The sequence below is a fragment of the Limulus polyphemus genome, unplaced genomic scaffold (genome assembly GCF_000517525.1).
Source record: "Limulus polyphemus unplaced genomic scaffold, Limulus_polyphemus-2.1.2 Scaffold1038, whole genome shotgun sequence".
NCBI classification, from domain to species: domain Eukaryota; kingdom Metazoa; phylum Arthropoda; class Merostomata; order Xiphosura; family Limulidae; genus Limulus; species Limulus polyphemus.
Genome location: NW_013666648.1, coordinates 235,671 through 250,358, shown reverse-complemented (window position 1 = coordinate 250,358; position 14,688 = coordinate 235,671). Strand labels below are relative to the sequence as shown.

General features: G+C 31.8%; 1 protein-coding gene across 2 annotated transcripts in view; it reads right to left on the bottom strand.

Annotated features, from left to right (window-relative positions):
- Nucleotides 1-331: 331 nt before the first annotated feature.
- Nucleotides 332-14,688, bottom strand: part of LOC106461819 (NAD-dependent protein deacetylase sirtuin-1-like) — a 31,212-nt gene continuing 16,855 nt past the window's right edge. For both annotated transcript variants that reach the window (XM_013921675.2, XM_013921674.2), the window contains exons 6-11: nucleotides 13,131-13,278; nucleotides 11,678-11,757; nucleotides 10,314-10,503; nucleotides 9,659-9,776; nucleotides 5,744-6,183; nucleotides 332-4,866 (exon numbers count right to left, since the gene is read on the bottom strand). In XM_013921675.2, coding sequence (XP_013777129.1) covers nucleotides 4,700-4,866; nucleotides 5,744-6,183; nucleotides 9,659-9,776; nucleotides 10,314-10,503; nucleotides 11,678-11,757; nucleotides 13,131-13,278 — 1,143 coding nt within the window. In that variant the 3' untranslated portion in view covers nucleotides 332-4,699. The remainder of the gene's footprint in view (nucleotides 4,867-5,743; nucleotides 6,184-9,658; nucleotides 9,777-10,313; nucleotides 10,504-11,677; nucleotides 11,758-13,130; nucleotides 13,279-14,688) is intronic.

The following is a 14,688-nucleotide window of genomic DNA, read 5'->3' as shown; positions in this document are numbered from 1 at the left end:
AATTTAGCAGTGCAAGACTAAAGGGAAGGCAACTAGTCATCACCACCCACTGCCAACTCTTGGGCTACTCTTTTATCAACCAATAGTGGGATTGACCATCACATTATAATGCCCCCACGGCTGGAAGGGCGAGCATGTTTGGTGGGACGGGGATTCGAATCCGCGACCCGCAGATTGCGAGTCGAGCTCCCTAACCACCTGGCCATGCTGGGCCAATTTTCGTTAGTGCGATATGTATTTGGAGCTTAAGTGTACCTTTCAATCTCTACTTGAAATAGTTTTTTTTTCTTACACGTGGTGTTATAAAGAAATGCAACAGAAGAAACACAACTGGAGATGCCTGAACTATTTTTATATACAAAGTCTACTGGTTCCATGGGTTTGAGAATCTACTCTAACACTAGAATACATTCAAACTCACATTACAAGAATTTACATACACTTACATTCTGCTGTAAATACTTAAAATACTCTGTATTGTATTGTACACAACATGCCAAAGAATAGTACATAAACTAAAACACTGAGTTTGAGAATCAACTAATTTGTACTTTTCAAATTTTTTTTTCACCTATAAACACTAATAATATTCATACAAAAAAGTAAATAATGGTTTTTCTACCGAGTTAGCTAAAAAAAAAAAAGATAAAAACTACAATAATACTTCCTCATTCACTTTATTCTGCCTCTCATCGTATCCGATATATATCGATTATTAAAAAAAACAAAAAAAATTCCTCGCAAAAGAAAAGTTTCCAAGATAACAGTGTAGTTAATAACGCTGTTGCCGAGATTTATTTCCATAAAACTTCCGTCATACAACACAATCATTTGGTTTTAAATCTCCTATACCATAAACTAAATGTGTGAAACTCAGTTGTAAAGTTCCGTTGATACACGAGATATCTTTCTTGTAATACCTTTTGCATGACAAATTACAAAACATATGCAGATTTACAAGAATAATAGTTTTTTTTTAAAGTTTTCACGAAACATTTTCTTCCACTGGGTAAAGTTAATACTTTGATTTTTGTACTACAAACATCTTATCTAGCTCACAATCACCTAAGACGAAAAACTTTATTAGTACTTTGAACAATTACAGGCATATATATATAATTTTTTTTACATAAAATTCAATATAAACTCTATGAACAATTTTATGATTGAACAAAAATTAAAAAAAAAGAAAAGAATTAAATTGCAAAATGCGTAAATAAATAATGAGTTAAGTCAATGAAACTAAGAAGAATTTAGTCAAATACTCAAATGCTTAGTAATAAAAATTTTGTATTTCTTACAAAAAAAAAAAGAAACTTGAAAAAAATTACCTAACCCAATCTAGGTTATCTTCAGCAAGTGGTCTTGCTTAAATCATGAGTTGGCCTCTTATTATATTATTATTATTACACCTTATACTTCTATTAATAAGAACTTTCAGGGATTTATGGACCTATATACAATTTAATTTACTGACACTTTTGTTTCTTCCTTAAAAATTGGTCGCTTCAACTTGGGTGTCAATAGGATTCATCGCACCAACTTCGTATTTGTCAATTGCTAGTTGTTGAGAAATTTCTAATATCTAACTCATCTGGAGAAGTAGTAAACATTGTAACTTATTTAAATATTCTCCGAGGCTTGTTAGCACACATGGAACACGGGAAGTTACTCCATGACAACTATTTATTTACATATGAAGTTCCCGGAGCCTTATTTAAGCTACACTGATGACTTTAATTAACGGTAAATTAAAAAAAACTCATGAAATTGTTCTTTTTAATATAAGTTATTTTTGTTTGGTGTACATTTATTCAAAGAATTGTTCTACCGTGTAAAAACCACAATGTGACTTCTCACGTTATTTTGTTCTGAAAATAATTCCTCTTTCCTGTTCGTAACTTGTGCTTGGATATATCACATATTCCTGTTCGGTGCTAATAACTTAATATGAAGAACAGCATTTTTCTTGTTCAAGAGAAATAACGCACACATAATCTCATGTTCTATCTAGTTCAATATACAGATTATAATCTCACCTAGTTGCCTAGTACATAGACCAAAATCCCAACTTTACGTTCACTGCTCGGAACCCCACATTTTTGTTCAATACACAAACGTAATCCCTCCACCATGTTAAGTATACACAACACAGAGTCCCATTTTGTGTTTAGTGCACAGAACATAATTATATCCTTTTGGTAGTCACTCAAAACATAGTCCCCATCACGTTCAATGGAGAGAATAAACCCCACTTTCATATTACAATCCTATCTTTATATTCTACACACAGAAAATGACACCATCTTTATGTTCGGTACACAGAACATAACTAAAAAACTCTTACCGTAATGCTCAGTATGGAGAATACAATAAAACACTTCTACGCTCAGTATGCATGAGTAAATTAACCTTTATGTTCAATATGTAGAATTCCACTTCTGCGTGCAGCTTGCGGCACACAATTCCAAATTTTCTGTTTACTTAACAGCACATAATCTCTTTTCCTTGTTTATCACTTAAGTTAATCCACCATCTGGTGGACCGATTGGATTAAAAACGACTTTAAACACAATCAATTTTACATGAATACTTACAACAAAATATTTTTATTTAACCCTTAAAAAAAGATATCTAACAACAGAAGCCAACTAATCCCCATTAAAAAATTAAAACGTAATCACAATTTATGTTCATTTCAAAAATTGTAATCATACTTTTTTTCTTCAACACTTAGAAAATAGTCTTACCTCCTCATTAAGCTGGGAATGATATAAAAATTATGTACAAGTTTGTATTTTTATTGTTTACTACGACACTCTAATGCAACAAGTAAGAAAAAGATCATATAATGAATGTACATAAATACTACAATGAACACACTGTGGTTACCTACTCATTTAGCTTTTCTCTTATAACGTGGTACAAGTTTCATCTCACTATCAAAAGAGGAAAGTAATACATCAATAAAATCTTAATAACTGCTAACTTAACAAGACACCAATAAAAGATCACTTCCAAATGAAGTAGATACTTAACCTACTAATGCCTGAAAAAGGAAAAGAAAACATAACGATGTAAATTTTTAGTCAGCAAAAAATTTTAATCACAAAAAAAAAAAAATCTTAAACCGGAGGACATATAATTATTTTAAAAGAATTATCTTAAACCTGATCACATCTTTCTTTTTATAGTATTATGACCTGTCTCTCTCTACAAACATTTTATCATTATCACTGAGGCATGCACAAACCTAACCACTGGAGAGAGACATAGCTAATACAAAGTAAATGAGAACTTATGTTGTTACCTGTCTCTCTCTCTCTACAAACATTTTATCATTATCACTGAGGCATGCACAAACCTAACTACTGGAGAGAGACATAGCTAATACAAAATAAATGAGAACTTATGTTGTTACCTGTCTCTCTCTCTCTCTCTACCAACAATTTAACATTATCACTGAGGCATGCACAAACCTAACCACTGGAGAGAGACATAGCTAATACAAAATAAATGAGAACTTATGTTATTATACTAAAAGTTCTATGTTATGTTACATCAATTAGATGTTTAGTTAGAGTTTATCTTTTTAAACAAGGTTTCAGAGTCGTCATGACATTTGGTATACTATTGTCAGAGGGTTAATTATAAGTTTCTCGTTGGAAAAAAATCGTAGCCTTCAAGAAGATTAGGAAATTCTGCTTTTTTGTTTGTTTTGTAAATCAAATAGTTCTTGATTTTTTTGTTTGTTTTGTAAATCAAATAGTTCTGGAATTTTTTTTTTGGTAAATCAAATAGTTCTTGACTTTTTTGTTTGTTTTGTAAATCAAATAGTTCTGGACTTTTTTTTTTCTGTGAAGAAGTAAAACTGCCTAAAAATTTAAGAAGTGTATTGTCATTGGAGACCTGATATCTAAACTGATTCATAAATTAGTTTAAATAAGAAAGCAGCTGAACTTGGATCCACGAGGATTCAGTTTTCACCGAGATAAAAGGAGAGAACAAAAAAAAAAAAAAAAAAAAAAAAAAAAAAAGAAAAAACATGCAACCCTTCGAACACAACACTTACTCAAAATATTATTTTTAGTAAACACAATAAACTAATCTATTAATCGCACAGCACATTTGAAAAATAACAAAAAACACTTTCCTGGACAACATAGAAATTACTACTATTGCATTGAGTTCCTTATACGTTTTGTGAAGGACATAACTACTGACAAAACAATCACGTTTTTTTAAAGATAATCAATAAAGTTATAAATCAGATTGTCTTCAGGATATTGCACACTTTATTCATTTACAGAAACTTTGGTCAGAAAGGCTGATAAGTCATTGTTCTTATCATACAACAAGAGAAAAAAAAAACCTTCTGATGCTTTACTTCCTAACAAATTATTTATCAAAGCTTACTCATCTGGAACTGATCTCACTTTAACATACATTTTCATCCAATTAAACTACATTCCAGATGCAGCAGAAGTTCTTATCCTTGTTTTTGAGCTGTATGTATACATTAACATGCATATAAACAAACACTGAAACAACCTTTCTAGAGTTTTTACAGTGGGATTCACAAACTGAGTAATTACCCACAATTTCCACCTTCAATTATTATGTTCTGCTCTTCTGTGAAATTAACTGGATTTTTGCTTGTGGTCCTTTCAAAAGTGATGGGTTTACACTGCAAGGTTCCTCACTGTCCTCCTCCTCGGTGAGGAGGCGACTGTGACGAGGACTCACTGTCTGACTCGGAAAACTGATCGTTGTCTTGGCAACTATCCACATCACTACTGTTTTCTAGATATTCTTCCGCTCCGTGAAATATATAACGACTTGGAGCTATGAACAAGAAGCTGTGATCTAGAACAGAAAATTATATTCAAGTTACAAACTGGACAAAAAAAAAAAAAAAAAAGTAAGTATTAACATAAGAAATTCACATAATTTTAAAAACAACAAACAAATGTAGCTATAAAGGAAAAATTTTTCTAAGCTCAGGCTAAACCACTTTCATAGTACATGTTACGATTCTCAATGTACATTACTTACAATGTGTGAAATGGAAGGTGAAAATAAATATTTTGATTAGTTTTAGTTTTACTAGTGTTTTAAAAGCGGGCATCCTAGAAGGCCTCGTTTTCTACCATCTTACTGTTTTTATTAAGATCACAAGGTTAATATATCATAATTTAAGTGATCGAACAGGAGCTGTATTATTTTACTTCCAAGAGACAGTGTTAATGACTGCTGGCGAAGGTGTTGATGTTTTCCAAATGTGCTTTGAAGTAGTATAACATTTAAGTTTTACAACTCGTTCAATCGCAAAGGGCCTTACCGAATTCTGGGAGATTATTTTGTGCACTGATAGTTTCTCAAAAAAACCTGCTTTAATGTTTAAGTTAAAAAAAAAAAAAGATAATATTGATACATTGCAAAAAGAAAAAGGAAAATATTGTAAGTTTTTTTTCCTTTTCTGCTTTACAAGTTTCAACCAGATCTTAATTTTTCATCTGGGATGATAGAATAAACCATGATAGGTAATTCATTATAAACAGTAAGCTACGGAGTAACCCAGTAACAAAACAGAAGCACAGCACAAACTTGAGATGTTCCGAAATGTAGTGTTTCTTCATGGGTTATAAAAGCATCACATATCTATTACAATTACTAATATTTTACTGAACTTTCGCTATATGCTTTTAATACAAATGATATAACAAAATTCTTTTTTTTTAACCTGGTAGTTTGGCAGACAATGATTCGGTGGGCTTTGAATGCCAATATGCTTGTAGATCTTCCAACTCTTTATCACCAAGGTTTGACTGGTAGGATGTATCAGATCCTGGTAGAGCACCATCCTGACTGTCTTCCAGATGGATGTTGGACAGTTCGTTACACTCACTGCACGTGCTCTCCTCTTCCGTAAACGGTTGCGTGCTACACAGCTGACAGCTACCAAGCCAACCGTTAGGTTTGTTAGAAGCCGAGTTTTCTCCCACCTTTGAGCTGGCCTCAGCTTCTTCACTGGAATGCAAAGAACACTCTGGAGGTACGCTTTCACTACATGTTGGTGCTGGTGATGTGGGTGGATGTTGTTTTGGATGATACTCTGGGAGATCAGTGAGCTCTTGCATGGGTGTGTCCTGTTCTACTATCTCAGACCAGCTATCACCAAGTCTAATAACACACAAAATATTCAAAAACATTAGGCTAGCACAGTACACCAAGGCATTTTATACATTACTTTAAGTTTTTTCATTTAATTTTAATGAACTCCCCTAAATTATTTTCTGGCTGACCAATCCCAATGAATAAACATAAAAACAATAACAAAAAACAGCAGACAACAGGACACATTATTCGTGTGTGTGTGTGTGAAGGGATTGATTTTTTTATAATTGTTAAATATATCTAAAACAGTATCAAGAAAATAACATTACATGGATGTCCTAGTAATATAAATAGTATATTGGGCTTTATCTTTTATTTTGTGTGTGTGTGTGTGTAACTTTCCAACCTTTATTTTTATTTGACAGGAATATTCAAGTATGTATAAAAGAGGCAATTACTTTAACAACAGGCGATAACTCCATGACTTTAACAACAGGCGATAACTCCATGACTTTAACAACAGGCGATAACTCCATGACTTTAACAACAGGCCATAACTCCATGACTTTAACAACAGGCCATAACTCCATGACTTTAACAACTGGCAATAACTCCATGACTTTAACAACAGGCGATAACTCCATGACTTTAACAACAGGCGATAACTCCATGACTTTAACAACAGGCGATAACTCCATGACTTTAACAACAGGCGATAACTCCATGACTTTAACAACAGGCGATAATTTCATGACTTTAACAACAGGCGATAATTTCATGACTTTAACAGCAGGCGATAATTTCATGACTTTAACAGCAGGCGATAATTTCATGACTTTAACAGCAGGCGATAAATTTCATGACTTTAACAACAGGCGATAAATTTCATGACTTTAACAACAGGCGATAATTTCATGACTTTAACAACAGGTGATAACTCCATGACTTTAACAACTGGCAATAACTCCATGACTTTAACAACAGGCAATAACTCCATGACTTTAACAACAGGCAATAACTCCATGACTTTAACAACAGGCGATAACTCCATGACTTTAACAACAGGCGATAACTCCATGACTTTAACAACAGGCAATAACTCCATGACTTTAACAACATTGTAAGAGCTTGCTAAAGTTACAGCTCCCACTTAGAAACAACAATGTTTGTCTCTTCCAGTCTCCCTGATATTGTCTACAGCTACCACAGGTAGAAGAGGCTTAAATTAACATTCTACTAACTCATTAAGGTCGGGTGAGCATTCAAAGTAAAAAATACAGTAGTACTCAATGATTTAAGGCTTGAACGTATGAAATAATTAGATAATTGATAGTTAATGAAGTATATAATAACTTCTGTAGTTATGATATAAATACATGACTGATTGTTAATGAAGTATATAATAACTTCTGTAGTTATGATATAAATACATAACTGATAGTTGGAGAATGTAAGAACCTTCTTTATATTTTCACGTCACTTCATGTTTATTACAATTCTAATTTGACACTTGCTAATGAGTTTATGCTTTACTGCCAAGATTCTTCAGCTTTTTTTTAAAACTCAACACAGGATCTGGTACTGTTAACATTTATTTTTACGGCACAAGTTATTCCATTAAGAATTTAAACTCACAAACTATAATAAAACCTTAGGAAAGTACAAAAGAAAGTAGAAACTTAGTCTTAACAACAAGTGATTAAACCATTAAAAAAAGGTCATTTTATCTTTGACTGAAAAAATTAAAGATATGACTTAAGAGTTCAGATATAACAAAATTGATCAACTTAAAATCAAAGAAAGAACAATTAAAAAAATACAATAAAAACTTTAATTAAAGCCTCTAAAATCTAGTTAAAAACAACACTATATGTTTCAATATTGTAAATTCAGGTCGTCATTGTTGGAGTATTCAGTACCATCCCGTTACAAGAATTTAATCAATTAGATACTAACTTCTGTATGAAGTCAAGCTCTACAAGTATTTTGAGGGCGAAATAGAAAGTCGAAATAACATGTGTGTATATATATTTTAAAGTAATATCAACATTTAACCAAAAAATACTAAGAAAATTTGAATATTCATAACCTGAATCAACCTCTAGTTCTATAATTAACTAGAAGAAACATGTTTTTAATTAGATAATTCAATAATGTACTTTTGCTTTCATTCAAAGCTACATTTGTAACTCAGCCTATACTTCACAATATTTAAGTGCTGTTTAAATTAATAAAGCCATCTGAAATCATTGGGTGGGGGATTTGATTTTATGTGTTGTTATTAAGCACAAAGCTTCAAATTTAGGTATACGTGTCTTGTGCCTACCACTGGTATTGAAAACTAGTCTTCAGGATTATAATCCTTCAGACATAATGGATTTAGTTATCATCTAGTATGTGTCTTGTGCCTACCACTGGTATTGAAAACTAGTCTTCAGGATTATAATCCTTCAGACGTAAGGGATTTAGTTATCATCTAGTTCTTCATCAACAAAAATTTAACCTTTTTTTTTGTTATTAACTTAAATTTTATTCGGACATTTACTTCTGAAAACAAACTACTGTGTGTGTGTTTTATAAAGCCTAAATGTACAAACGTTTTTTTTTTACTTTTTACCTACAACCTAGCTGCACCAGATCTACTATAATCAATAATCTAGAGTAATTAAATAAAAGATGGTTACAGAAATAATTCTGCTTTCTGGGATCTGTTTATTCCTTGACTGTGTCACCACTTTTGTAACTTTGACTAAGAAACATTTGATCCTAGTACATGAACTGAAAATTAATATATTTGATATTACAAAAACGTATAAACATTCAGTTAGTGTGTGTGTGTGTGTCATTATTTATTAGTTACAATAAAAAATCATATATTAAATTTGTATAAACATTAACAGTGTTGTTAATAGTTATAAAATGATCTCTTCGAAGTATATTTGACAAAGATTGGTATGTGGGACCATGAAAAATTAAACTTTACTAAATACCAGAATTGCCTAAAGAAACTAGAGGGAGCCACAGGTAAGGTCATTTACTGTCATTTCATTACCAATTAAAGCAAGCTAACTACATAGGACAGAACTAACCAAATAAATTAGTGAACAATATAGCTAATTATATATACCAGCTTTAATGGTAATAAATAATGCCATAAAACAAATGACAAACCTATAAAAACTCATAATAATTAGAAATCAATGATTAATTACATCATCAACTCTCCATTACTGATACTCTTGACCATAATTCTGTAAGAATATCAAATTGGTCAAATTATGTTTTATTTTTGAGACTAACTGCTTATTGTTGGTTATCAAATATTTTCTTTATTTACACAGAAGTGTATAATATTTTCCCATCTAACTTTTAACTGTCCTATACAACAATGTCCTATGTCATGCAATGAGAAAAAAGATCCAGTTAAAAAAAAATATGATTGACAGTCTGAAGAAATATCAATTTAAAATTTAACGCATTAACATTTATAAGCATCCTAACAAAGCATTTTGTAATAATATAACAGCACAACTCGTCCTACCTTCGACATAGCTCTTGTACAATCACATCACAGTCTCCCAGAAGCTCTACATCAAACGACAAATGCTTGAGACGTTCTCTATTGATCAGAATCTGTGGAACTTCCGAGGGAATGGAACCTGCATAAATTGTTAAATAATACTTTAGATCAAGATGAAAATAATTCCATAAGAAGTTATAATTATCTACTACAATACATACAGTTATGCACTTAAATACTTAGTATATGCTGATGATATAAATCTAAACCATTTAGACAAAAATATTGTACATCATTTAATACATATTTTAAAAGAAGAGTCACAGGCAGAAATACAAATCTGAACCCAAATATACAGCATCAGGATAATTTTAAGGTATTGTACTGTTCTACCACATGTGCTGGGCACTTGTACATTTATAATGAACCAAAACCCATAATTTAAGAATGGGAAATCAGAAAAATTAACATGGAAAGAATCAGACCTGTCTTTTCTTATATCACATATATTTCACAAAAGGTGATTTCATGGGCATAACTCAATCGAAAGGACACGTGTTAATCTCCAGCTCGGAAAGCATCATGTAGTTGCAAATGTTAATAGAGATTTCAGATTACAAGAGAGAGAAGAAAAAGCTTAGACAAGAACTTGTGTGTAAGAAGATAGAACTCTTACTTGGAATGAGGGCTACTGGCCTCACTTTGAGAGAAGAACCCATCACAATAAGCAGATCACACTGGTTCTTGTCTCTGGCCATCGTCTGATGAAACTCATCCGAGAGCCCTTCTCCAAAAAATACTATGTCTGGTTTCATAACTCCTAGGCCATTACTGTCCTTGGGACACATTGGACAGCTGGGTATTCTCTGTAATGAAATAAATAAAGCTGGTATTAACGACTACACATTGCAACACCTTATTGAAAAGGTTATTGGAGAAAAGGTATTAAGAGACCTTTGGATTGTCATACAGCAACCCGATTTTAAAAAAAAAATCATATCATTCTGTCTTTATCAAACTAATCATAAAAATTACTCCAGTTACAAAACATTGTCCTGTCTTAAATATGCCATCTTCTGGCTCTTATTAATGACTCAGTTCAAAGATTCCTCAACTATTAACCAAACATTTCTTTAAGAATAAATTCTTTACAAGCATGAAATTTTATCAGATGTTGAGAGAAAAGATTACCTCATCTATTAACCGGTAATTACCTCTTTACACTTCTGTTTTCAAGTCACACGTTCAAGCAGAGGTCTCCAAGTATAAGATTATCCCGACTTTAACTGAAATTGGTGAGCTCTGTGTAGAATGGCTTCGGAATTTAGATTTATTTTTTTTTTTTACATTATCCTCCACTTTATTTTAACCACAATTAAAACTTTTATTTTTTTCCTTAACAGTTTGTCCCAAACTCACAAGTGAATGATTAAATGGTTTAACATCATCGTAATATTCGCTTGTTTACTGTCTTTTAAATTAAATACTCTGTTAAATATTACGCAGCATCAAATATCTAAAGTTTGTTGATAGATTTATATATAAAGAACCGTCGATTTCTTGAAGGTACTTTAGAATGCAACTGTTAGTTCTTGTTATATGGGATGATACTTAAAATCATCAGAGTAATTAAGTACAAAACAAAAAATTATATTTTTTACTCTAAGTTGACAAGAACTTAAGTTTTCACATTGATGAACTTATGGAATACACGCTATATTGTCTTACTTTACGTCTACATTCAATGAATATATGAGGGAGGTTTATAATGAAAATTTACTAAAACCTCTGACCTGATAACAATAGTCAAGAAAAAAAGTGTAAAGTTTTTCAAACAGTTAATTCACTGTAGTAATTTCTTGACATATACATCCATGAACTAATGAAATATATTTAGTGTTAATTTAATACAGCCATGAATTAATGGAGTAGATTTTTACTGTAAATTTGTTATAACCTTTAACAAGATATAAAAAAAAATCAATAACTAGTGGAATATTCTGTACTTATCGAGTTCAATTATTTTAAAACATTACTAACCTGATTAAAAATGTCTTCTTTTATCACTGTGGAATCCACTTTATATTCACACTTCGTACAGGTGGCTGTAGCAAAAGAACCTAAAAGACACAAATACACCAATTACACAATAGTACAATCAACAGGCATACAGCTGAGTAAAATGTTAAAGATATGAGAAGAAACTAGCCAGCCTCTTGTTGGAAAAATAACAAAAAACTTTAAATTTAACATTGTACTTTTTAAAAATATAAAATGCTTGTTTGTTGTTAAGTGCACAGTTGCACAGTAGGCTACGTGAGCCGTGCCTATCACATGGATCACACCCCAAATTTTAGCAATATAAGTCCTCACGCTTACTGCTTGTTTGTTGTTAAGCGCACAGTTGCACAGTAGGCTATGTGTGCCGTGCCTATCACATGGATCACACCCCAAATTTTAGCAATATAAGTCCTCATGCTTACTGCTGAGCCATAAGTATTAAACAAAATATGACCAGGCATAAAGTTTTTCTATCTCAACAGTTCATGATCAGTTTTTGTAGACTGATATACATTTAGTGTGTGACAACAACCGGTATTATTCATGAAATCATTTAGTACCTAGTTTTATTATACACTACTAACTGTATAAAACATTAAACTCAAATTTTCAAATATCAATATAAGGGATATTCAATCTTTTGGTAATTACATTTTTAAAAGAAACAAGCCATATAATTATTTGTTTGTTTGAATTTTGCACAAAGCTACATGAAGGCTATCTGCACTAGCCGTCTATAATTTAGCAGTGAAATACTAGAGGGAAAGCAGCTAGTCATCACCACCCATCGCCAACACTTGAGCTACTCTTTTACCAATGAATAGTGGGATTGACCATCACATTTTAACACCTCCACGGCTGAAAGTGGTGAGCATGTTTGGTGGGATGGCGATTCGAATCCATGACCCTCAAATTACGAGTGAAGTACCTTTACGATATAATGATCAACACAGTACTGGCAAGAGCTTATTAACTGAAATGAACTATCTATACAAATAAGAACTAAACAAATTTAAAAGTATATTAACGAAGAAAACTGATTACAAAAACTAACTACAAGTGTTGTATGTTATCAAATAAAATACCAGAAGAATGACTATAGAGCACCGAACTTCCCATTGAATACCCTTAACGCTGATGCTGTTTGTCGGCCATAATTCCAATATTTCAATGGTTTCAGTCATCTCGATATGTTTAAGTTATTCTGAAACCCCAAACACAGTCAAAATAACCTTTATAAGTGTATTTATAATCTAAAAATGTATTCAAAAATCATTTTAAATGTTACAACGAATAAAATTGGGTGAAATATAACTCTACAAAAAAAAGAAAGAAAAAAAAGAAAAACTGAAATTTCAAAACTAAATCTCAGAAGTTTACCTTTGACTTTTCTCCTCCACCAAAACACTATAACTTTTTCCCTGAAACTCACCATGGCATGTAATAGCTCTTTTAATGCCTGCAGCATATTCTAACGTGTCAATATTCTGTGTGTAATTTCTGAGTAGCTTCCCATGTTCTTCAATCAATCGAATAAACCTATGGCTTGGAGAAGGCTGGAACTGTCCAGGATATATTTCCTGAAACAAACATATCCTTATAAGATAAATAAAATAGAGCAGAACAACTGTATGTGCTTACACTACAGAACTGGAAAGATAGCAGAACAAATATAAGGTCTGTAATTTAAAATAATCAAGAGACAGCAGAAGAAATGTAAGGTGTATACCACAACAATTATAATTAATTTTACTTGTCATAAGACATTAGTATTAGGCCTATTATATTTTTAAACACTACATTCTACATCTAGTCCCTCAGGGATTTTTGAAGATTAGAGGAATGTAAAGTAATAGTATTCCAACCACATTATGTTCATCATACCCACTGCTGATGATGTGTTTCCCTCAATCCAGAGCTCTTCAGGATGGCTGGGATATAACAGCAATTTTTATGGTGTGAATGCCTTTTACAAGCTGGCAACTCATGATTATAATTCATTATACTTGTCATAACACATTAGTATTAGGCCTATTATTATAAACTCTTCTAATTCTTGAAATTCTCTAAGGAACTAGACTAGGCCTAATACTAATGTCTTATGACAATTATAATGAATTATAATCATGCTTCTCCAGCTTGTAAAAGGTGTTAACACCATAACAATTACTGCTGTAACAAATGGTTTATATAAATGGTGTTCTGACAACTGCCGTGTTTGTCGCATCCCAGGCAGCCTGAATTACTTGGGATTGAGTGAAAAGTGTTGTCAGCAATGGGTATGACAAATATAGTGGGATTAGAATACTGTTATTATACACTCTTCTAATTCTTGAAAGTCCCTAACGAACTAGATAAAGAATGCAGTGTTAAAAAATATAATAGGCGTAATACTAATGTCTTACAAGGAGTATAATTAACTGTAAGTTGTATAATGTTGAATAATCAAACACATCAATTACTACACTCTAACTTGAAAAGCACACAAATCTAAAAGTGTACATAATAAAAAAAAGACAAATTAAAAAAAAAACTAAATAAATCTGTATATCGAACTAATCTAATGTTCACATATTAAAATGTTTAAACAGAAGTACTGCCATTCCAATGAGAAACTGCTTCATCATAGACTAGCCCTTTAAACCCTATTCTGCACACGTCACTGTGTTACATTAAAAATTTAATTAAACACCTTTAATGTGAATGAAATTAACTTTATAATGCATGGTATGATTGGAAGTTTTATGTTATCTCAGTTAAGTCCTTTATTTCAAGAGAAACCTTTAAAAATAACTACTTAAAATTCAGATGTATTGTCACGTGACCAACAAGGTATGAAAATTCTCTACTTTGGCTCTCTGTATTTTCAATAATACAATGGTAGTTGTATAGAGGTATGCCTAGACAATAAGTTGCTTACATAACCTGTACTCTTAATGAATATAGTTGAAACAAGTAACAAGTTTTTTCAACTCTTGACAATTTCCACA